Here is a 25379-nt window from a genome sequence, read left to right on the forward strand (position 1 = left end):
CACGTGGTGTGGAGCTGAAAACCGATCGACCTCGAGTATAAAAGCTAGACAAACAAGAGACCACTGTCCCAAACAAGCCCCGCACTTCATCTGCATCAGGAACGAATGTTTATGAAACACACATGCACAAGGATGTCGCACGGAGAAAAAGGGCATTTGGCTGTATTTGTCATTGCAGTAAAGCGCATTGATGTTGTACATTCCTGTGGTACAAAATGGTCACATTGGCCTTTATTTAAAATATGGATCCAATGAAATGTCGGCGTATACATTTTTAGAGGACAGAAAGGGAAAGCACATATACAGCGGGGAATTAAAAAAAAAACTGTGGGCACATGATTTATTTCATGTTCTCAAATTAATGCTATTAAATCCACTAAAACAGTGCACTGCATCTAGAACCATGGTTTTCACCTGTAAAAACCTGAGGCTCAAAACAAGTTGAGAAGCCACCAGCATCTTGATTTCCCTCTGTATATAAACCCAAGGGAGGGACTTGCCTGTGTGTTAAAACGTAGTGATCCAGAACGAATGTGAATTAAGAAGATTGTCATTTTCTTTTTTTACACAAGAGTACACAAGAAATATTTTTAGATTTGCCTTTGCTAGCCTAGCCTTGCAAGCCAGCATTTTCTGCACTCTTTTATGTCTGTGTTCAGAACTGAAAATCTGGCGGTCAGCGTCTGAGAACATGAATGGCTTTATATGGAGAGTTGTCCTATAAGAACTGCTTTTAACATTTATTAACCCCAATTATCATACAAATTACAGAAATAAATGGCTACATTCTGAAATGTTTAATTCTGTGTACAGTAAAGGCTTCTCTTAAGGCTGATGGAGGTCTATAGCAGCTGATAACGTTGATATTGCTTTGTTATAGGCAAAGCTGTTAAGTTAGGTTTAATACTAATTTGGAACCCCCTCCTCTACTCATGTGATCAGTTCGATACATTTTATAACCACCAACAGCCTACATATTAAGTTATCGAGTACTGTTTTCTGAAGCCAGGTTTCAGTCAGAACCATCATGTGATCATTTGTCCCATTTGCCCAGATCGTAATCGCATCCTTTTTCAGCATGACTTCTGATGTTGGCAAAACCACCTCTGCTTCCATTTCTACTTTGTCTCTTGCTTTCTTCTCCACAAATTGAAGAGTACAGCCGTCTAAGGGGAAAACAGAGTTCAATTCAGCAAAATCGATTTAGTTTGACATTTTGGCTACAGTTAAAGCTAAAGGAAACTTGATCTTAAATCTGGTAATTCCCATGTTATGCTAGAGCTGTGTGTTCTATCAACTATGTGACACAGCAGGAGCAAAAAATCAATCAACTTTACATGATGATGTGATTGTTATGCAAATGAGTCACAGATGACATGCATAAACAGACGCACATGGCTGTGGTCGCTAGGTTGCACAATGTATGTCTCTGCAGTTAATGTCGCTGGTGATCCTGGTGCCGGTAATATTCCTATGGTGAGGCCATATGTGTGAGCTGGAGGTGCCTGACCTCCCACAAGATGCTGTCATGAAAGATGCTTTGTTGCATTCGGCACAACCGGTTGGCTGATGTTAGGATGAATTTGCCTGGCAAAGTGTGTGTTGTTGCTGCTCGTATATAGTGAAAATAGTGTGCCAATGTCGAACGAGTAGACATGTCCAACATCTAGCTAACTTCACCTCTTGTGTATGTTTTCCAGGATTTCTTTTATCCTTTTTTCAGTCACAGAATTGGGTTATTCCTTAAGGAGAATATTCCGGAAAGCCAAGTTGTCAGAAACTGCCTGCTGGCTGAGTAAAAGATGAAAAACCCTCTTTTAGGCAGTCATGCCAGTGCAGAACATCATCTTATGTACATATCTAAGCATGTGGATTGACTATAGAGTCAACGTGTCATTAAAACTCAAAGTAATACGGACTACATGTACAAGCAAATTTTAACAGGGTTTCATCTTCATCTGGAATACACTGCTGAGAAAAAGAGCTGTCTGAGAAGACTTTTTATTACTTTTATTAACTGGAAGGACTGCATTCCAGCTTTTGGTTGAGACAAGTTTAGTGATTTAGATTTGAGGTGTATGGAAAAACTCATGGCAGGTTGTGGGCTAAACTCAGTAGTTTACCCGAGAAATTTAATTGGAAATGATGGCCACTGAATATATTTGGATTGCCTATTCATATAATCCATTAACTAAGAGATAATGACTTGGCATTCATCATTGTGTGATTGAATTTTCCATATATTGTATAGCCGACAATGACAAAATCACAAAAAAGGGCAGCTGGTAGCTTTAAAAATAGTTTGATAAGTTTGTGTCAAGCTGTATGTGCTGATTTCTTTTTAATCCTTTGCATGCTGTCATGCTCCAAACATTTGGTAAAGTACTGTTTTCACTTTTCAAGTTTTTAGACTTGAAATGTAGGTTTATCATTTTCTTTAGGGTGTTTTGGCGAAGAATATGTTGATGCACTTTTTCGCTAGTATTTTTTCATAGATGTCCTTGCTGCGTCCATGTTTCACTCCACTCACACCTCCCTGTGTCATAATACCAACTATATCATAATAATAACTATTATACCTTATCCTTGATGGTATAATTGGCTGCCCGTGTTCTGTGTCTCTGGATAGTTCCTGAGTGCCTCCAGTGAGGCCGTGAGAATAATCGCTGAAACCTCAGTCACATGCCTCTCTAGACAGGTGGTCAGGCCTGTTTCTTCACACACGCGAGAAGTCATTAGTACTTATTGTATGAAGTAATAAAAAAATATTTTGTGGAATGTGTCTTTTTTCAATCAACAGTCTATTAAATGTTTTTTACACACACACACACACACACATCTATAATATATATGTATATATATATATTTATATATAGGATTAAAAAGCTCTTGGTTGTTAGCATGTGATTAGGAACAGTGTGCATAGGTAGTACTTCTGTTTTGATCACACCAGGGTTCTTCCCAGTCCATTGTGGCTAGGTTCTTTTGCGATGAGAAAGAAACCAAATGCTGACATGACTGGTTCCACGATCTTAGGTCTTAGCCCAGTTTAACTTTTCAGAATAAGGTTTTTACAAGGGCTGTATCATAACTGGAATGAGTGAGTTTTCCGAGCAAGAATAAGAATATCGTACCACCTCTTAACTGTGGAACTAAGTGTACTTCCAAGGATGATGCAATCTGAAGGTGTATTTCGGTTGAATGGCATACATCGCCTTTATCTTAATGTATGAATTATGAAATCATAGCCTTTGTCAATATAATTATGAGACAGCACTTTAGTCCCACCAAACCGATTGAAAGGTCATTGTGCCATGTTTGTGGGACATTAAATAAGACGCTGCTCCATATCTGCGCAGCTGTATTTCACGCTAACGCTAAAAAGGGCACAATAGCAGTGCTCACTGTGCCCGTCTTCTGGTTGCAGGATTGTCCAAAGGCTGTTTGCTCAGTTTAATCATTTTCTGATAGCCTGTTATAGACCAATGCACCTTATCATTCAGCTCCCCTCCCCCCGTATTGGTTCTGTGTGTTTAAACTGCGCATTCATTAAAATAATGCTGCCACAGCCGTGAAGATAAGGATCCGTGACTCCACATCTTTTGAAGAAGAATAAAACGTCCAGGTCCTCCTTTATATTCAAGTGTTTACCTTGGCGTCGCTGGCGAAAGACTGCTGTCATTAACCTCGTGCAGCTAGCCACATCACTGTGCGCAACCATATCAAATTAGCATATCCCCCCCCCCCAACTTCAAAGTCTCCCCCTCAGCCAATAAGATCAAAGATACCACAGTTACTATGCTGTCTCCCGCAAGCTTTGTGATTGGCTGAAAGCGGTGCTCCCTCATTGGCTGGCAGGCCTCTGCCGTTGGGTTGGCAGCAGGTTGAGCGCTGAACAGACAGACAGCCCATCAGCACATTTCGCTGGGCACAGAGCTTGCTGTGCGCTCAAGTCCAGAGTCCAAGGATGCCTGCTCTCCCGCCGCCCGCTCCAGCTCAGCGCTTAACAAATCGCTCCCCAGGTCCTGATAGATCCAGCCTCTTGCCACACGAATCCTTGCTGTTTGGCAGTTTAATTGGTTTCTGGAGAGGATAGTGCAGGCCCTGACCTGGGAGATGTCACCCCCTGCTTCAGTATTTCTTCATGGACAGTGTCAGATGACGTCCAGCTGGACGCTGCCTCCAGCAGCCTGTGCTGAAGTCTAGGAGCCTTCAGTGTGTCCTCAGTGTGGCTCGAAAAATCACTGTGCTGACTTGCAGCTGTTGGTAAATCAGGCCACCTTGGTGGTTATGCGCACAGTTTCTGTACATTTTTGAAATAATTGTACTAGATATATATAAAACAAATTAAAAACTCATTGAATTGTGCATTCTGTATTGTATGCTGTATGTCTGTTTTATAACAGTTACGAAGCAATGCAGCTTGTTTGAGTCATTCAAACAAAATGTTTTACTTCCAGCACAAATTTAGTACTTGTTACTTCTACCATTCTCACCTTGGGAAGTATTGAAGAAATATATGATCTGATGTGCAAGTAATTGCAATGTTGATTAATATTGGCATTTCTTATAAAGGTATCAATCAAGCAGACAGGTGAAACACTTTATACATAGCACAATTTATCTTGACACCAGTTTAAAATTAATTTATTGCATTCGCATCATTCATTTAATTCAAAATTTCTTCATCAATAGTCGTGGTATTACTGAAACAGTATAAAATCCTATGTCATTGACGACTGTAAGAGGTCCCCATTAAGAGCATTGGCCAGTCAGGCAGCAGGTCAAACACTGCTTGCTTTGGTTAATTAAGTGGAAGATATTTTTTTCTTAAACCTCAGGTGTCATTTGATTTTCTCACTGAAAAATGAGTGAAGAGTTGCCTGGGAGATTACACATCTGCCCTGACACGTAAGCTCCGCAAATATCTGATGGCACCAGCAGAAAAGCTTTTAGACACGTTTCCACATCAATAACTACCCACATAGGTGTTAGCTGTGACTGCCTGACCCATTTCCAATCGATTCACACAGGCCTGTATGACCACGTTCGTTTTCAATGACGACCAATTCAGTTGATTCAAGAGGATGAGCTTCACTCGCCTGATCTAAAAACATACCTAACAAAGGCCACTAAGCTTTGGAAACAAATGCTTGTGTCCATTACTTGTGTTGAGGAGTCTTTAACTGGGCAGCAGCAAAATCTATAGCTTTAAAAATGATGATCTGAATTCTGAATCTGGTCTGATGCTGACTGTTGAGTGTTTTTTTTATGATCAGAATCCCATACATGGTGGGATTCTGAAACGTTCTGCATGGAGAAATGGTCAAAAAACCCTCCAAATGTGTTCTCTAACCAAATTATAGGAACATACTTATGGCTCTCATCTTTGCCAAGGGTGTTTGCACAAAGTATTAAACTAGTGGTGCCAATAATTGTGAAACCTGTTTTTTGGGGAAAATTTTATTTTATTTGAAAAATGTAAGACTTTGGTTGATTCCATTGAATCACTTATAAAGCACACTACACATTTTGGAAAAATTAAGTCAAAAGTGGTCTTTTTTAGTTTATAGTATTTTGTGCATATTTATCATGGGTGCCAATAAATCTGACTGTATGTTGGTGTACTTTATTGAGCGAACTTACTGCGGATTTAATACTGATGGTTGAGCAGGGATGTCACTCGCCCTCATACATTACAATACATGTGGAGATTTGTTCAGTGCATGGTTTGGGGACTGGTTCCTCGTACTCATATTGTACACTCTTTCAGGACTTAAGAGGCTGAGCATCATGTTTGCATTAGGAGATGTAGATGTAGTTTAGAGATATGACATAATGCTTTCTGTATCTCAATTTCTTCTCCAAGCCGCATCGTCCCGCCCGCGACCGTGATTCCGAGGCGCCCGTGCTGCTGTTTTATCGGCCGATCTCACCCTTGCTGAGGCCTCCCCCGCCCTCGGAGCGGCGAGCCAATTATGCCGCTCCATGCGAGCCGGCCAAACTCAGCTTTGGCAGGACCGGGAGTTGAACCCCGGTCCTCGGGGTGCAACTGCAACAAACTGATGCCCGCGTTAAGGTCCATTACTTTAGCCGTGCTCCCGGTGTATTTCAGATATTGCTATTTAAACCCTCCTCAGCTACTTTCAGATGTAGTAATACCATAAGAAGGTGATTGGTTTGAATGTGCATGGCAAATGAAAAAGCACAATGAGGCTCCCGCGGGATTCTCCCACTTGCTGTCACCATTGTACATTAGTTTCCATTTGTCTGCTTCTTTTCTCTTTTTGGAAGTGCTTGTTTGAGAACTTTGGCTCATGCGGTACAGGAAAGCATCTGACAGCCAGTTCACACAGAAATGAAGTTTCTATTCATAGGAATTCATACTGTAGGAACTGACTGACCTGTAATTCAATGAGCAGAGACAGTGGAGGCCAAATCTTCCAGTACTTAATTTTTATGTTTTCCATCAGAGGAAACACGCCTATGAGCGATACACATCTTTGCATGCTCATTCACAGTCAGTGTGCTTCTCCTGGCAGGTACGCAGTGTTCAAAATAAATTGTTTCCAGGTTACGACTGTGAATTGATTAATGATTGTTCACAAACCACAGTGCTTAAAATTGAAAGGTTTTGGAACTGCCATTGCAGGGCTAAGTTTGTGATTAATGTGAAATGGTTTTTAGGACACCCAGGCGATACATTTATATGTGAGGAAAAAGCATGTTTGTTTTGTTTTGTCCTAAAAGTTAATGGGTGATTATTTTTCCCCTCCAGATTTAAGTTCTTTATTGTATAGGCTTGTAATACAGATAGCGGAGTGCAATACTCAAACACAAGTCTTGATGTTCAAAAGACATTTGCCCGGCAGAGCATCCCACTGCTTTTACAAGGGAAGCAGTTCCCATGTTACAGTTGTGTTCAGCCAGTGCAAAGCAGCGCTGCATTACGAATCAGCGGGAAGGAGGGCATGTTCTGGAGGCAGCGGTCAGACGGATGTGGGATGTCTCTCCTGCAGTGCTCCCTGTCGGACAGGTTTTCCTCATCCGGCCGTTTTATCTGCAGCATACGAGCGTTCGTGTAGCAGCGTGTGAGAGATCCCAGTCACAGGCACTCTCGCAGAGCAAGGGCTTCGGTTACTCCCTTCCCCTAATTTGTCCGTTTATCTCTAGTCTGCGATAGCCTTTGCTGCGTTAGCACAAATTTCAAATTGTTGGCAGGGAGAGGGGGGGAAGAGGTTTGAATGTCCGCGAAGGGAAAGCAAACTGAGGAGTGTGTCTGCAGCCCCATTTCTGGGGGAGGATTTTTTTTTTCTTTTTCTTGGCCCAGAAAGACGATGTTTTGTTTAGTTTTTGCGTTGTTGTTTTTTTTGAACCGTGTAGGGGGATCGTAGCATAGTGTGCAACAGCTAGCTCTCTGTTACCCAAGCAAATGACGTTGACGACTTAGCCAGAGAGGAACAGGCCAAAGAGAGGTGACGGGAGTAATATTCATGTGACTAATCAGACTGCACTCGGCTCAGGATTAACTGTAGCTGTTTACACATCGTAATAGTCATCCATATTCCCTGGAGTCCCTCAGCGACACAAAGCCAAGGATTACAGATTTTATGGCTGATCACCCAATGAGGACATCATCCAGAAAAACATCTGTACACTGCCTTTGAGTTTGTATATTGCTTTTACACCCTCCCCCCTAAGCCCCAAGCACCTCAATATCATCTTTACCTAAGTATATACCCAAAGTGAAGTTGGCAGGTTAACGGCTTCCTTCAGAAAACATAAAAACAATGAGAGCATGTTTTGGACAGGAAGATTTTTCTCCGTGATCCAGACTTCCAGAGGATAGCTCTGTGTGTGTTGCCTTATCTGAACTGTTTAATGAAACTCAATGTTCTTGGCTGGTGAGGTTCAGATACTCAGTCACTGCTGACAGCCTCAAACTGTGTTTTATGAGCGGGCCCACATGAATGAGAGATTACAGAAACCAATATCCCTAACTTTATGCTAAATTATAAAAACCATTAGGGGCCTTCGGTTTTAAAAAGGCGGACGATAAAAAAAACACGACATGTTTTCCAGATGTTCTTCAGTTACAAGTTGTATGCCAAATTCTTCAAGGAGGTTTGCTTAAAATGAACGTATCTTGGAACCACTCAAGAAGCCTCTTTCAGAAAGAATTCGTCATTATTTTTATGTTTTTAAAAGTTTTCATTGTTTTATTTTTCTATTTTGCCCAACTGGTGAAGAAACATACAACAACAGAAATTTTATTGCAGCAATTAGAGCAACTTGCATGAAAGCTATCAAAAGGAATTTATCATTTAGCAGCGACCTAAAAATGTGTCTTGTGTTGACTTCAGATTGCCCTGGGAGTATTTACATGTTTACTTGTGGCTGGGACCTGAGATCATGGTGATGTGAATGGAACAGGAATTTCAGTCAATGGGAGATCCCCATTATAAAAAAGGGCAGCAGAAAATTCATGAGTGCACACTCTTCCAGTTTTCTGGGGAAAGATGATGTCAAACGGGTATCTAAATAAGCTTTTGGGGGGTCCTTTTGATCATGCACGAGGCCCCAGTTTCAATGTGGGCGCACCCAAACAGGACCACACTCACTGTCCCAGGAGAGTAAGGCCATTGTTAGGACAGTTCTCCCACAGACCTCCCAGCGACCATGTTATAGCACTTTGATTATGCCATCGATTTGGCCATGATGGCTACCCCGAGTGTTCACCAAATCCCCCCCCCCCCCCCAAAATTACCGTAATTATCGCAGTACAATTTCCTCCCTGAAAGAGAGTCGTAGTGTGGCGGTGTGATAACAACGAATCGGCGAACCGCCGTGTTTTTGATGCGGTTACCTACAGGGTTGATATCGTCAAGTGATGGATTACACCGTTTCTGAGAATAAGCAGTGAATCAGATGTTTTATCAAATCAACTTTTACTGCTTTATGCATTCCAGAAGGCCCTTGGCACGAGCGATCCCCCGCCCCGCTCCCTCCAACCGGTACCGCAGATGTGTTCTCAGACGTCAGCGCATCGCGGTTCGCAGGAATGTCACTCGGCCCACGGTTATTGGTTTATTTAATCTCTTTATAAATCACTGTTTGTTGACAGTACATTCGGTCCAAGAGTGAGGCAGCACTGGTATACATCTGTATGGCTCCTGGAACAGTGTAACACTAAAGTAAATATTAAAATATGTAAATTCCTTTGAGTTCACAAAGGAATACAAGCGATCAAAGTACAGTACACAAGAGCCACTGATAAAGAGGACAGTATCAACTGGAGCAGAACACGTACATCATGATGTCATTGTGCAGACGCTATGCCCGTTCCAGTTAGGACTCTGAACCTGCCAGTCTTATGTAGCTAGGGCAGGGCCCTACAGAAGGGTGGTGCTATGCAAGGCATGCAGTGGTTGTTATGGGCGTCTTTTTCGAAGCCTTTCGCTCATAAGATCCCGAAAACAATCTGATTCAGGAAAAAGAGGTGCTGTGTGTACCCAAAAAGTCTGTTGATTTAGCAAAAAACGGCAACATACAAACATGCGTATACCTTACAAAGTGTTTAAACCTACCAGAGTGGTTTTGTTAACAGTCGATTTCATATGAAAGTACTAGGCCCATACCATTTTCAACTGCCTATTTTTAAACATGACATGCCGAGTATTCAGCATCTCTGAAACCTAAACATTTCACCATGCCCATATAATGCCAAGTGGTATCATAAAAACCCACCCATAACTGATTCTTGGGATTTTATTATTAAAAGTTCTGTATATGGACTCCATCTTTATTGGATAATTTTGAAGAATGCCTGACATTTCACTCTCTTGCTATACAGTCTGAAAGCATAGTCAGAATATCTGATAGCCAATGTTAAGAGTTATATTTGCGGGAAACACATGTTCCTTTTTTTTTATAAATAAACTACTGTCGTTACTATTGCATACATACATCATTTTATTTAATAAGTTTGTATATTATTATTATTATTATTATTATTATTATTATTATTATTCCACAGGTGTCATAATTCAGTTTAGAGTTCAGAGCACAAGTGCAGGGTCTGTCTACCCGGTTTCAACTGACTGCGTGCTATAACTCCCACTTATCACCAATACCAGACAATGTGGATAAGATGCCATTAATCAGGATGTAGAAGCACAGATAGGCCAAGAACAACCATTTTCCTTCAGGCAAGCAGGGAGGCTTTCATTCACGGAATGTCAAAGAATTCCTTGGGAAGAAGCATATGGTGTAACATATTTTATTTTTAGATCCATGTTAAAAGGTTACTACGTTTACCAAGACCTTTAGCACTTGAAAAAAAACTTTAGCACGTGAAAAAAAACTTTTATCACTCACAAAATGAATAACCTATGACCAATTATGACTAATCATTGGTCATGCTCTTGGCTCAGCATGCAGGAAAAGGTTTTGCACGTACTAGAGGTCTTAATTAATGAGGCCCTGAGATACTAAGAGTGGTTATTAATAATGGTAATCAGGAAGTTACGCAGATTTTCCATGGAGATTTACTGAAGCTCAAAAGCTGTGCTGCGTAACGATATGGCCATAAGTTCATTGGACGAGTTCCTAGGTGGCTTTGAGATATTCGCTCCCGTCTCTTCCCAAGAGGACTCAAATGGCATGCTGTTACTGATTAACTATCCTCGTTTTGTTCACTGAAGGTGGTGACATTAAACGGTTCTTCTTTCACTATGCAGCTATAATTTAAAAAAGTGTATCTGTATTGCACATGGAGTGTCTTTTCCTTTGATTGCTTGCTGAGTATTTTCATTTGTAGTTCCTAAGATCTATCTGGCGGGCAATGGCAAGTAACGAAGAGACACGTGCAGATACTAAAAGCGCTGGAAAATATTCATTCTATTTTCGAATCACCTAATGGTCTGTTGAAACATCCACTCTATTGCATATCCAGTTGTCTCAGTTCTAATAGGGCGTTACATAAGCAGCACTTTTTCTCTGGTTGGAGAAGGTAAGGAGGAAAGGAGGTGTGTTTGCCATAGTACTGGACTGTTTGCCTTGGCTGGCTGCTGTTTGAACAGGGATCGGGTTCTGCGGTCTCCTGGCAGCTTCAGATGGCACCTGCATTCTCAGCACTGGTCATGGCTGAGTGGTGCGTTTCCCCCTTAGCTAGTCCGCCTGGTATACCCCTCTCCCACTGATAGAGACTGGTGTCAGGTCAGCAGTAGGGCTGTTCTTGGCTGGAGTCTTCAGCCTGGGGAGCAGTTTTCCTGGAACATGGTGTCTGATACTTTTTACATAGACATAGGTATAGTTTTACTGCCTGTGACCCAAACACTGTTCTTCGTCCACCGCCGTTTATGGCTAGAAAACATTTTTGTTCAGTTAAAGGTTTTTGCTTCATATGGTCTACTGTAGCGGATTTGACTTTCCATGGTTGCCCTATATTTCACTGTACATGCAGTGTGTCCCAACATGCATTGCAAGAGTTTGTAAAAATGAGAGCGTCGCTGACATCACTCCTCAAGCTCTGAAACCGAGGAGGGCGTGGCCTCTGTAGCACGAGAGAGCGGTGTTCCAGCACCTTCCGCTGTGCCGGGAAACCTTGGAATTTTTACAGCGAACGAATGTACGTCACCACTCCCGCGCGTGTCAGTCAGACGAACAGGGATGAGTCATAGGAATGTCTCGATTGATCCCTCCATTGTTATGGATGTGATATATTTACTGCAACGTTTAATGAGTGCTTGTGATAACGGCAATGTGTTTTTGAAGCAGACGCATTCACCAGTCGTTTAACCTAGTTCCTGGACCTGCCAATCCAAGAAGGTCAAGTCCATTGGTCCCTAAAGGCAGGATGCAAGGGTTCTGGAGGCTTTCAAACTCTTGCTGGCACCAGAGAGTTGGGATGACAGGCTGAGTATTCTCAACAGCCCTATAAATAAATGATTTATTCATCTCCCCTGTTGCATTTACTGCATGAAATACCAAGAGCTATTATACAACCAAATCATGCCCTATACTGAATGAATTCCAGTTGTTTTCACTTTTGGACACACAATACTTTGTAATTTCCAGTTCTTAATTTGTACCATTATTTGGCATGACTGATTGGTAAAACAAATACACGTTTTATCCAAAAGCCCTGGCCCCCACCCCGACTCCACTCCCCAACCATAAGAGTCATGTGAATATTACTAAGCTCTCTGTGTACTGTACATAACACAATGTCATTGTGTATAAAGATACGTTTTATTTTATGGATATCATTTGTTTGGCCTGGTTGTACTTTAGGGAGGGTGGGGTTGCAGGATTGGGGTGCGCTGGAAAAAATGTCTGTCGTAACAAGCTTTTTTTAGTCTTCTAATAAGTAAATAATAAAAAATCAAGAAAATATTTGCTTGTTTTCAGTTTGCTTGACAAGTGAAATGTGGAAAAAAAAGTGAAATTATTCCATTGGTAAATTTGTAAAATGAGTCAAACTGTCTTATTTGTAATATTTATGTCTTATTTCGCAAAAAAAGTAAAAGAAGTAAGATTAAGTCAATAGAAGTAGTAAAATACTTGCTGAGATTGACAAATGTTTAGTTTTTTTCCGTGTGAACAGTAGTCATTTCTGCCCTGGCTGGAACTGGACTCTATTGCCCTTTTCCTTCTCTCAGAGAGCTGATCTCCCTCCCGCTGTTTGCTCAGGTCTAATACAAGCTGCTTTAAGGTACACTGTCCTGAGAACAAACAGAAAAGAAATTAGATCATGGATTTGGCCTGCACAATTGCACATCTTTGTTCAAAAATGTAAATGCATTGTGTACGAACTAATGTCCTTTTGAATTCTGCAAACTAAGACAAAGCTTACATTGGACAACTTGAATTATGTGACTGACAACCACTGTGCCCTCCACCTTCTTCTTATTGGTATGTGAGGGTCTGAAGGCCAAAGACAACGCCTGTAGCGTAGTGGTTAAGGTACATGACTGGCACCCGCAAGGTCAATGCTTCGATCCCCGGTGTAGCCACAATAAGATCCGCGAGGCCCTTACCTCTGCATTGCTCCAGGGGAGGATTGTCTCCTGCTTAGTCTAATCAACTGTAAGTCACTTTGGCCAAACGACATGTAATGTAAAAGAAAAAAAAAAGTGTATTAGAAGTGTATAGAAGTGTCGTGTTCCCCATTTCTTTCCAACTACAATATTACGACACCAAAACGAAAGAATGTCTGGCAAACAGCAATTATAAAAACCTGAAAGACCAGCTGAAACGGAAGTCAGCGCAGGACCAGCTTCCACGATATGACCTGTACAGTGAAACGGATCCTTCAGGGTCATTTTCAAACTGCCATCCAATGAGAACTGGATTTTGATTGGAGGGAAATGGAAAATTGACAGACATTTAATCGACATACACAACCACTGATACACAATAACATCAAATCTTGTTAAAAAACAAAAATGCGCAAGTATTACAGTTTTATCATTTGGAATAAATACCTTAAGATGTTTGTTAGAATTGACTAAATTCAGGAAAAAGTTAATTTCAGCTTGACTTTAAAGTGTACAATCCATGAATCATAACCGACATAAAAGAAGAACATCAAAACTATTGAGCAAAAAACTTTTTATTTGAGTTTAAATTACAATGCACCTTACCATTTATTTTCTAGTAAAAAAGCAAGTCACAACTTACAGACAAATGCTGCCCAGCAACATTCGTACTTTAACAAATTGTCAATCAAATCCTCAAACGAAATATTGACTCCAAGTCATTTCCTATATAAAATGTTTTATCCCAATTTGAATTTTGTATTTATTCAATACATGTGTATTCATGCCTTTAGTTTATTCTCTGTTCAACAGCGCATAAAGACTGCTCAGCACATTTAACTGAATGTCTAATCGATTGGAACATTTTCCACTTTTGTTTCAGGAAGTGCAAATAATGTAGTTGGACAGTATTTAACATGCAACTTGGTTTATCATCATGCCGGTTTCAGTTAAGGTCATAGAAAAATTAAAAATAGAAAAAATTTGCGAAATAGTACACTAGACATCTTCAATGGGTTCTCAAAAAGCCCTGTTTGGCATGGATCTATCGTTCATCCTGAGGTACTCAAGTGTATTCAATAAGATTCAAGAGCTACTATTTAGCCTTTCTCTACCATAAATCAATTTTCAACAAGAATGATCTTTATTCGATATGGAATTGCAACTGATGTTGAAGGTAATTCTAAAATAAAAGTAGGAACAATCCATCAAGCCCTATGACCAACCACTCTGAAAACCACTGTCTGCACATGCTGAAACACCTTATGACATCTTCCACAATTGGGCCAAACATGTCCAACTCTGCCCGACTAATTTAGTTAAGTCAATTACTCCACCACTGCCCAGACAAGAAAATAGAGCTATATATCACTTTCCTTCTAAATTAGCATGGTTTAAAGGCTTAACTGATTCAACAGCTGCAAGTAATGGCAAAGAGGAGGTCTGGATCTCAGTCCTGTGCATCAGCCTTGGGCGTGTGCTTTTCTGGCAGTCAAACACTGCCGTGCTGCAGTGTGTGTATAATATTTACAGATCAACATCTCGTAGAGATTTAATGGTGGCTTACAAAACTTATCTATATGATTTAAGTTCTGTAGATCAACATTAAATCTGAATTAATGTGAATTGACTCACACTGACATGTTCAAAGACTCACTAAGAAATTCTCTCTGAGAATTCATGAATCCTGTTCCAAAATGTCCTAAAGAGCCCCAAACATACATCACCAGCAAACATTTCATTTGGACAAATACAGATTTACAAAATATACTTTACTCACGCCATTTAAGGAGGATTTTTATCTTTTTTTTAAGCATGAAAATATGCAGCCTAAATCGATGTTTATACAGTCCTTAGATCGTTCAAATTACTTTGCCCAAAGAATCTAGACAGACTTAAGTCCCTGTGTTGTCGACATATTGCATTTTCTGTGTTAATGTTAATTAGAAAAAGGGGGTTGCCATTTTTTACACTTTATGTAAAAAGACTAACAGCGTCAGATTGCATCTCAGTGTTGTTTTCATGTATTTCCCCTATGAATATAAAGAAATAAACAGTGTGGTACAATTCAGTGTCACTTATATGGAGGGGAGAAAAATCACTACACAGGGACTTGCCAGCTTGTGACTATCATACATGTAATAGAGTTAAATGTGGAATTTGTCTTTTAGAAAACAATGGCTTTTTTGAGGGAAATAAATTACTGCTGGTAATTGTACACCCATCTAACCCTACTGTGACAGAAAACTATGGTAGTACTAACAAAAAAAATTGGGTCATGATATCTCTTATGCAACATCTAAACGCAAGTGTAAAAGTGTAATATCCCAACCTGAAAAGCCTCGTCAAAATCTCATGAGAACAAAACTGCCCGTCCAAAAATCGACCACAAAATAAATGGTGTAGAATAGAGCTTTGTAAGCAGTGCTGCTCCGGTCAAGAGGAGAACTCCCGAAACGGTTTAGAGGACAGCGAACGCACGGTGCAGAGGGGCGCGGGGCCTTCACGGACGCTTGTTGTTGTTATTGTTGTTGTTCTGGCCGGCGGCGGGGGCCTCGGGGCCCTGCGGCTGCACGTTGTCGGCCAGGTTGTGGGCGTGCTCCAGGAACAGGTCCTTCAGGACGCTCAGCTCCTTGCTGAGCAGTTTGATCTTGGCCTCGAGCCGCTCGTTCTCCTCCTTCAGCTCGTTGACGCGCTGCTGGGTGTCCTGGGCCTTCTGCTTGCTGCGCATGCGGCTCTTCTTCACCGCCAGGTTGTTGCGTTCGCGCCGCTGCCGGTACTCCTCCGTGTCCTTGTCGGCGTGGGTCTTCTTCATCTTGCTGGGGGGCACGGCCTTGCCTCCTCCTCCTCCTCCTCCTCCTCCGCCTGGGCTGACTGGCACCAGCTGGGGCACCTGCTGTACGCCGCTGCTCTGCGCCTGGGTCTGGATCACGCTCACGCTCACGCCGTTCTGGTCTGTGTTGGGTCTCTGCTGCGACGGCTTGCTCATTTGGACCGGGTGCCTGCCACTTCACGCGTTCTTCTGCCGGTGTCCCGCAGTGAAAAGGGCTTAGAGGAGAAGATGATGGGCTGGAGCGGAGGGGAGATCTGGGCTGCGCTCAACTCTCTTTGAATGCAAAGCACCGTGCTGTAGAGCGGGGGAAGAAATGGGAAAAGATACAGATTGCAGTCGCTTCACTGTAAACATGTTAAAAAAAATTACAAATAAATACATATGCGAATGAACAAGATTTCACAATTTTCATGCTTTAACCCCTTATGGGCGGATGTGACCTGCACGTTACATCTCCCTTAATAGACTGATGCGACGCCAGAGTTGTATTTTATCATATGACCGTTTTTCAAGACACATGACCGTTGAAATGCATTGTGATTCCTATGCCTTTCTATGGGTTTCCCTTAGGGGCGCCTTTGTCCATAATGAGTTAAAGTAAAACAGAGAACGTTATGGTTCTAATCTAATCAAAACAAGTTCATTCACTCATGCTTTCAGGAAATGTATTTTCAATGTACGACTTAACATGCAAATTATTTTTGAATTAATAAATAAGAAGAATTCCAAATATATACTATTTTTCTACAAACTATGCCATTGAGATTACTCCTGTGGACAACAATTGTAATCACATTTCACTAGCAACAATGTACTGTAGCTGTTTTAGCTTGCTTGGCCAAGCCTTCAACAGCTTGTCTAGCTCGCATGCATGTCCACAAGCGTCGTGTCAACAGCGAAGGATGTGCACCAACCGCCGGAAAACCTTTTAAGAACAGCTCTTTGCACAGACTGTTTGGATCTGAATAGAGATTCCCTTTATTTTATCACAGAAATACGCTTACTTCTTCATGGAATCTCAATTTCAACTCCAATTATCCAGCTCATGTCAGAGGGTGCCGGGTGTGCAACATTACATTTTTGAGTGTTCAGACAAGGCGGTAGTTTTTAATTAGGCAGATAAATAAAAACTTTTTATTCAGAATAAGAAACCAATTTATTCGCTTGTGTTGAGATCTGGTTTGACAAATTTAAATTAGTCTGGTAATTTAGGTAGACTAGCTTGTAACGAAGATTACTCCAGCGAATAGACGATGCGTAACGTTACACTTGTCGGAAAATAAAGGCTGAAATTTAACTTTGAAGGCGATGCAGAGACGTTTCTTTTATAATAATTTGTAACTAGCTGAATTACACGTTACGATTAATATTGATAATATTGTTTTTGGTCGTTTAGCTTGCTATGAAGAGACACATGTTACATTCCGCAATTATCATAATTATGATAGTGCCAGTAAGCAACATTAGATTAGCAAGTTAACTCAAATGTAGCTTTTTAGCCAGCTAATCTGCTAATGCCAAACACTTATTGCCAACCTGTTATACGTGACAATAACCTCGTATAATTGTGTTAGCTCGCTATAAAGACTAGCTAGCTATAGATTAGGAATGTAGTTGATGAATGCCGTGCAAGCTAGCTAGCCAGTCAAGCTCAGTTAGACTGGAGACAAGCAGCAGCTAGCATTGCATGTGGTTGCATCATCGTGTATTTTCCTTGCTGGTCTGAACCATGCAACTTCTCATGTCCTGGGAATGGGGAAATTCCGTAGCCACGCAGAAATGAGCAATGGCAATACCAGCACTACCAGCCAACGTTAGGGTCTTAACAGGCTAGCCAGCCACACAAGGAATATTAGTTAATTAGCCAGCTTTACTTGCTCACTGTGAACATCATTCAAGCATAGCCCTAGCTAGACGAGTAAGTTATATTTGTGTGTCGCTCGCAACACATAAAGCGATGACTCATTTTGGGATATTACCAGTTTCTATCGTTAGCTAGCTAGCTAGCTACGCCCACTGTTTCGTAACACAAGAGTTCGTGCTAACTAGCTACAATTCATATTTCTAGCATGTTAGCCATTACAACTACCGTTATAATAAAGTTAACAACCTGGTAAAATGATTATATAATGCTGGATACTTTACGAAAAATTTAAAAAGTGTACCAACAAGAAAGCCCCCAATACCATAACTGCATATCATACAGCTAACATAACTACAAAGCTAGCCTGGCTAACGTTAGCTGGATACAATCAAATCTGTACAAAACGTGTAGCCTAACGTTACATCTCGCTAGTTAGCTAGCTAACGCTAGCTAGCTGGCAAGGCAGCCACACTTTTCTTCTAAATGTACGAAATAAATGAAAATCAACAATTACCTTTAATAACAGTAGCTTTCAGTCTGGTCCATCGAAGCAAGAGAAAGTGTAATTATTTCCTTTTTCACTAAAACGAATCTTTCTGTTTTTGTTTAGGACTGGAGCTGTTCGAAGTATTGCGAAATCTTTCTCGCCATGTAAGGAAGTCTACCAGCTATTGGACACGGGATGATGCAATATGCCTTATGAGTGACAAGCACGGCGACCAATTATAAACCTAGAAGTAGTTGGGTGGGGTTCATATAACAAGGACGCGAGTTTACAGTCTGTGGTTTCAAACCGCGCCGGCGAATGATCAAAGCAGACTGCACCTATCCCAGCTCAGAAAATGTCAGCGTCAAGTGAAAAAAGATGGAAATATGACATAGCCTACATTTGAACAGATTAAAGTTACGTTGGGGTAACAGCTACTTAGATCTCAGGATCAAACCATCATGCAAGCTACAGTTTACTTCAGTAGGCTTGGCAACTTTGTGTGAAACATTGGTTGGCTATAACTAATATCCTAGTCCTAAATAGCCTAACATTTCTAATATACTGTAATTAACGCATGTAGCATTTTTGGAAATGTGCACGGATACATCAGGTTAGCCTAAGTATGTGTTGACTAACAGGATTTTAATATGGAATTCTGGAAATTCACATTTGAACATTGTTTTGGGCACAGCTGGATTACAGTGAATTTTACCTATAAATAGTGCACCTTTAAATGGCAATTAATTAAATTGCAGTTAATAACCTTTCAAAACTGCAGGCACTTACTTAACAAAGGAACACTGAAGTAGTCTATGGGTTCAAGCTTCCTGTCTCTTCCTCCTTTTAAACTACAAAGTTGTTGATGGAATAACAGTTGCATCAGTAGGGTACATTTACTAATTAATATACTGTCATTTGAATAAATAGAGAAACAAAGTACATTTGGTCTATGGGCATTTAGTGTTAACTAGTCAGGTGAAAAGCCATCTTCATTTGCCAATGATTTTCTATGCAATAAGAAATATACCACATTTCAAATAAAGGGTTTTCTTAGGCCTGCTGCAGACAAGCGAATGAAAAACAGATAATATGCAAGGTAACCTATGGACTACAAGCACACAGATCACAATAATTTCCCTTTGGTTCATTTTCAAATTCTTGGGAGGTCTGAAAAACAACAATAATTTGATGATCTTGTTAGGAGTAGATGTGAAAGGATACTTGTAGAAGTAACAGCTGATCATAAAAAACGAAACAAAAAAAAACCCCTTGGCCTATGTGTCTTTTAATTGGATGGTAACTGCACAGCGAAACAACAGAGGGAGCTCCCCGTCTAGTGTATTTGCAAATATATATTGGTGTGGCAGGGCATGTGCCAACAGGTCTGACATTCTCTGTTCTAACAAACTGAAGTTACTGTTTTCATTGTGCTAATGGCTGCACACTGTCTTGTTAAGGGACCGATGAGATGCATAGAAGTCCCTTCCAGTTCTGAAAAATGTTGTGTCTGTGCATGTGTGTTTGAAAGAGAGACATATTTTATGTATGGATGTTTACAGAATGATGTAAACAGAAGTAGGATTTTAATATTATCACATATATTACACATATATCACATAGGCTTGCAGTTGTTAGGAGCATACAATGCTTAGTTTTATGTCAATACGTTTTATGAGAAGCTTTACGGTTTGCTTCATCCTGGGAGGGACAGTGCGGCAAAAGTGCCTAGTACCACGAACCTGTGCGACCTGATCGAAACGGGTAGTACACAGCTTCGTTTCCATTAGGCTGCATATGAATCAACTTTAAACGGTGGCTGCCTCCACAACGCGAATTTCTATCTCCTATCATATGCATATTTTTGTTTGGCGGACAGTGTCCATCCATTCAGTCTTTCAAAACCATACTTTTTCATGCGCTGCCACTGAGCAATGCCATGAATCCTATTTAGCCAATACAAATGAATGAATATATGATTTCGTTATTTCCTGTACTTTTTATTTGTTTGTTTGTTTGTTTGTTTGTTTGTTTGTTTTTAAGTAAAATTGTGTTCTATACATTGTCCTGCATATATACGATACAGGCATTACAAAAAGTAGTTTTTTTACACAATGTAAACGCTCAGCCGCTTTGTCTGAAACACTCACAAAACCTTATAGCATATTTTCACAACAGGATGAAATTTAAATTGGAGAAATATTGTACCCAAAATCTCGTTTGCATTAAAAATTCACCCTTCATATCCTATAAAAATATATTGTAGTAATGTCTGGGATTGGTTCGCACGAATAATGCTGATAAATAATCAGACGATTCAGTTATATTAAATATTGTTCTGTCAGTTCGCAATCAAATAGGACTATTCATATTGACATAATTATGCAGTGGCTACGTGTGGGGTTCGTTATTGGAATAGGAAATTCATCATGTAATGAATGGGCTATTTAATGATATTCAAATGTTCACGAAAGCGACAAAAATGTGATAGCTTCTGTTGGGAAACCTGTTACTTAAAATAAAATAAAAACAAATAAAAATGTACTCTTATTTTGTGAAAGTATTTTGAATTATCATATAATTTGCCATTATCTGTTTAAAAATGACTGCAAACTGTTTACACACTGTCTGTGTTTATTTTACTTTTCATTTAGGGCATTTTTACTTTTCATTCTAGGACATTGAGCATTAGGACCCAGAAAACTTTGTCCTGCCAGTACACCGCGATACATATATATAGTGTGCTTCGAGCATACTGTCAGTTGAGAGGTGCTCGTGCTCAAAGACCAGTCTAACCCAGACTCTGGAACACCACTCTTTGCAGATATACACTGTCAAGGCTTGTCAGCCCCGTCGCTACAGACCACATTCAAACTGCAACTCACCTTGTGAGAACACCAACAAAACCTGTGCTTTATTCGTCGAGCCACTGCGGCTTTCTCCGGTACTGCGACCAAGCTGGATTCCCGGAGCTCTTCACCATGTCTGGCGGGTTATAGATACTCCATGGAGCAGCCCAACTTCTACGAGGTGGCACAACGGCCCCTGATGACCAACCTGTCCCAGAGTCAGCAGAGTGCGTATTGCTACAAAGAGCCTCCTGCAGCTGGCGACCTGAATGAGATTTGCGAGAACGAAAACTCAATCGACATAAGTGCTTACATAGACCCTTCGACCTTCAACGACGAGTTCTTGGCCGATTTACTCCATAACAGTTCCAAACAAGAGAAAGCAAAGCTGGCGAGCGGTGAGTACGAATACCCCCATGGCACCGGCAGCGTGCCTGGGGCTCACCAACAAGCTTATGGCTGCATGGGCAGCTACGTGGATTCTTCCAAGCTGGAACCACTGTATGACAACCCATCTGCAACAAGGATCCGACCTGTTGCGATCAAGCAAGAACCCAGGGAGGACGGAGACGCGATTCAGGCTTCAATGCCGCCCAATTACCATCCTTCTCACCACCACCATCCGCAGCATCTGCATCTTCAGTACCAGATGCATTGCGCACAGACAACTATGCATCTTCAGCCCGGCCATCCGACGCCTCCCCCAACCCCTGTCCCGAGTCCCCACCACCAACAGAATAACCTACCGGGCGGGTCGATGAAGATGATGGGTGTCAGCGAGCGGGGAAAATCCAAAAAGCACGTTGACAAGAACAGCGTAGAATACCGTTTGAGGAGAGAGCGAAACAATGTTGCTGTCAGGAAGAGCAGAGACAAGGCGAAAATGCGCAACGTGGAAACTCAACAGAAAGTCATAGAGCTGGCAAATGACAACGACAGACTGCGCAAGAGGGTGGAACATCTCTCCCGGGAACTGGAGACGCTAAGGGGGATCTTCAGGCAACTTCCCGATGGGTCTTTTGTTAAAGCCATGGGCAACTGTGCGTAAAATGAACTGAAAACTTTTAGGACATTCAGAACTGGTTAAATGGTGTTTTCTGGATATTTGCTGTGTGTCTGACAGATCCAACTCTGTTTCAAAAGGAGCCAGGCAGCTGAGGTATACATGTATGTGCCTTTTGTACGAAACAATAAGCTCATTTTCACACGCTTAAACAGTGATCGAATGGTTGTGTGCCTTAATGTAAGAATGCGCTCGCGTATGTGTTTTTAGCTACTCAAAGCATATCAGTGCAGCTAAAGTAGTCTACGGTTTTAATTTTTAACTTTAATCTGTTATACAATGTTCAGAGTTAGCATCTATTTGACGTCCTTTCGACTCTGTAATTTCCGTCGTGCCTTATAGAGTTTGTATTATATCTGCAAAATGCAGTTCTCACTCATCTCGTATTTCTTTTCATCCATAAGTATGTGGACAGAATTCCTTACACATCAATTCTGCTTTAAGGTACAGAAATGTCTGTTTAGGCATGTGTCTGACAGAACTTTTAAATAAGAGACTGTAGATGGACTGAATTTTATACCAAAGTATAGGACTGGAATGCAGTGATATCTGCTCCATTTGAGCAGTTTATTTTATGCACTATATGTCGTCAAAATATGACGGAATTAAGCTTATTGTATTTTAAAAATTGCCATAGGTTCGGGTACTGATCTATTGAACGCCTCTCAGTGTACGCTTTATAGAGTTAAATCTTTATATTTATGCTGTATAATTCAAAATGTGAAAGGATGCCTCTATACAAAATGTCTTTTTGCCGTATCTTTGATGATTCCACATGAAGATGACTTTTTTGTGCTTTCTCACTGTTTTTTCAGTGAAACCCGTTTCAAAGCCTGCTCTCTGTTGTCAATTTCATGCGCACTGTATTTTATATTATTATTTTATTTTTTATTACTACACTCGAGCAGATGTCCGAACAGTGCCTTTTCACCTTTACGCTTGTCGTAAATTGTATCACTTGTCGAACGTTTTGGACCTATAAATATATATGGAAAAGGAAGCACTTTTTACAAATGCCATGTTGCCAATGTATAATACAAATGTTTAAATACTTTGAATTGTAAAATGAACATTCTATATGCCAAAATTGTGAATTATAATAAAAGATCTTTGTGTTATTACATGCTTTTAAGCTTTTCTTCTTGGTTGTATACTTGTGCTTATCGATTTGGCAAGTTATTGCTTTTCTAAATAATAGCCAATTCATGTTTAACAAAAATGCGAGTCGTTACACAGTGAACAGAAAAAACACATTCATTATATCGACATTCTGTATTTACGTACGTGAAACAAAACTACATGAACGTAAATCGCGAATTTTGCCTAAGCACATTAAACAAGATCTTTCTTGCTTTCTTGTGTTTGAAACCTTTCCCACTTCTATCGCAAGATGGCGCTTGTCAAATACGAGATAGAGCGCTGTCTTCAGGAATTGCTGTCATGCAATAAGAGTTGTGCTTTTTATTGATTAAAAGGCACAACTCTACAACTCATTTCGTTCTCATTTGGTATCTATCTCATATAGTCACAGTCAAAAAGGAATGACAAAAATCTGAAGTATGATCATAATGCAATACGTATGATAAATGACCGGCTGAACAAATTTGTCCGAAATAACTGTTTTACAACAGAAAAGTAAATACCAAATGCCATGATTGGTAAATAAAAGTCACTTGCATGTAAACATGTTCATGAGAGAAAAGTATTTATCACACACGTTCTGTTACACTGTCATAATCATAATGCTGAAATGGAATATTAACAATAATAATCTGACTTGCAAGGACAGCAGTAGGTCACTTGGATACTTAATTATCAATGAACATCCATTTGTGTTGGTTCACAATGCAACCAACCATTTGAGTCGAAGGGTGTCATGGAGGGGGGAGGGGGGCATTGACCAATATATGCATTTCTGTGTATGTATTTGTAGGTTGATTAGCAAAACACAAATTTTGTGTTATTCAGCTGGCTTATACCCACAACATTGACAAAGTCTGTCAGTACTGTGTAAAAACCATCCCGTTCATGCAAGAAGGACAATAAGGGGCTTGAGCGCTACGTCACTGAGCTGTGAAGGCGCGTGGAAAGGAAAACAGAAACGACAATCGGGAAAGAGCGCTGCCCTTGAATCAGAGAGGAAGAAAGGAGTCTTTTATTGTTGAACAAATGCAGAACCTCTTTCTCCCTCTCTACTTCAAGTACAGCTGGAACTTGATCTTATGTTGCCTGTGCAGGATGATGGAAATCTTGCATGTGCTGCATGGACTTCAGTGTCAAAGCCAAACTAAGTTCTGATTTGTGTGATAGCCAGAGAGCATATTCAAAAAAGGTTTGACAGGTGGGAGAATGCTTATGGAGGAACCCATTATTAATAATAATTCTCTATGTTTAGGTTATTGTGTGCTGTTGAACAATGCCCATATGAAGCCTCACAGACAAAGAAATTGACAAATTACTCAATTTATCATTTTATGTAAAAGAGGAAAAAAAGAGTGTTGCCTGACTTAATTGGCCTCATTGTCTTTCATTTAACTTTACATAATCAAGTACAATATGTGAAAATGGCCAATAAATGAACTCCAGCCCAAACTCATTTAATTAACACTTTACCCAAGCATAGCCAGTTTTACTTAGGGAAGTGGAACAGGCATGCTACCACATAGTTAGCCTGCAGTACTGTACTGTATTCACAGCCTTCCTTTCTCTGCATGTTGTACCTGTAAATGATGTTCATAGAAGTTGAAAGTGCTTTGAACAAGTTAAAACTACATTGGCCTGTTAGAACATTGAAATGCTACTTGTTGCTTTGTGACACAAATTCATCAGTTGACATTTCCCTCCCTATGTTAGTCCAAAAGAAGTTAAGCCAATAGAAACTGCATGGCTTGCTACGATATACCCTTTCAAGTGGGCTAATGCAAGCCTTTCATAACAACTGAGGTTATGTTCACCTCCCTGTGCTTAGTCCCAGTGTGTTTAGGGACTGTGTAGGCTGTGCACCAGAGCATATAATAACAGTTCTGGTCCTCTTATGGATTATTTTAGTAATTATTTGTAATTGATGATCATACAGGGATGACACATTGGAGGGCACTGCATTTGAGGAAATAAGTCTTTGTGCAAGGGCTAAAATATGGCCTCAATCAGCAAGGAGAATATACTGAAGCGGGATACCTCCAGGACAAGAGTATTTGATGTCCCATCATCATGTTTTAAATTGGGATTTACAACATGGAGAGG

At 40.6% G+C, this 25379-nt stretch overlaps 2 protein-coding genes and 1 long non-coding RNA gene across 3 annotated transcripts; 1 reads left to right on the top strand and 2 right to left on the bottom strand.

Annotated features, from left to right (window-relative positions):
- Nucleotides 1–204: 204 nt before the first annotated feature.
- LOC133112129 (uncharacterized) lies at nucleotides 205–13342 on the bottom strand. Its single transcript, XR_009705041.1, has 2 exons — nucleotides 13041–13342; nucleotides 205–1166 (listed from the first exon to the last, which is right to left on the bottom strand). It is a non-coding gene; the product is annotated as an uncharacterized LOC133112129 (long non-coding RNA).
- A 255-nt stretch (nucleotides 13343–13597) lies between these two features.
- On the bottom strand, nucleotides 13598–18413 carry cebpg (CCAAT enhancer binding protein gamma). Its single transcript, XM_061222839.1, has 2 exons — nucleotides 18252–18413; nucleotides 13598–16167 (listed from the first exon to the last, which is right to left on the bottom strand). Exon 2 carries the CDS (start codon nucleotides 16027–16029, stop codon nucleotides 15544–15546), a length of 486 nt encoding a protein of 161 aa, XP_061078823.1. The 5' UTR covers nucleotides 16030–16167; nucleotides 18252–18413; the 3' UTR covers nucleotides 13598–15543.
- A 2554-nt stretch (nucleotides 18414–20967) lies between these two features.
- cebpa (CCAAT enhancer binding protein alpha) lies at nucleotides 20968–23257 on the top strand. Its single transcript, XM_061222038.1, has one exon. It carries the CDS (start codon nucleotides 21231–21233, stop codon nucleotides 22119–22121), a length of 891 nt encoding a protein of 296 aa, XP_061078022.1. The 5' UTR covers nucleotides 20968–21230; the 3' UTR covers nucleotides 22122–23257.
- Nucleotides 23258–25379: the final 2122 nt, after the last annotated feature.

Source organism: Conger conger, chromosome 15 (genome assembly GCF_963514075.1).
Source record: "Conger conger chromosome 15, fConCon1.1, whole genome shotgun sequence".
In the NCBI taxonomy this organism is placed as follows: Eukaryota; Metazoa; Chordata; class Actinopteri; order Anguilliformes; family Congridae; genus Conger; species Conger conger.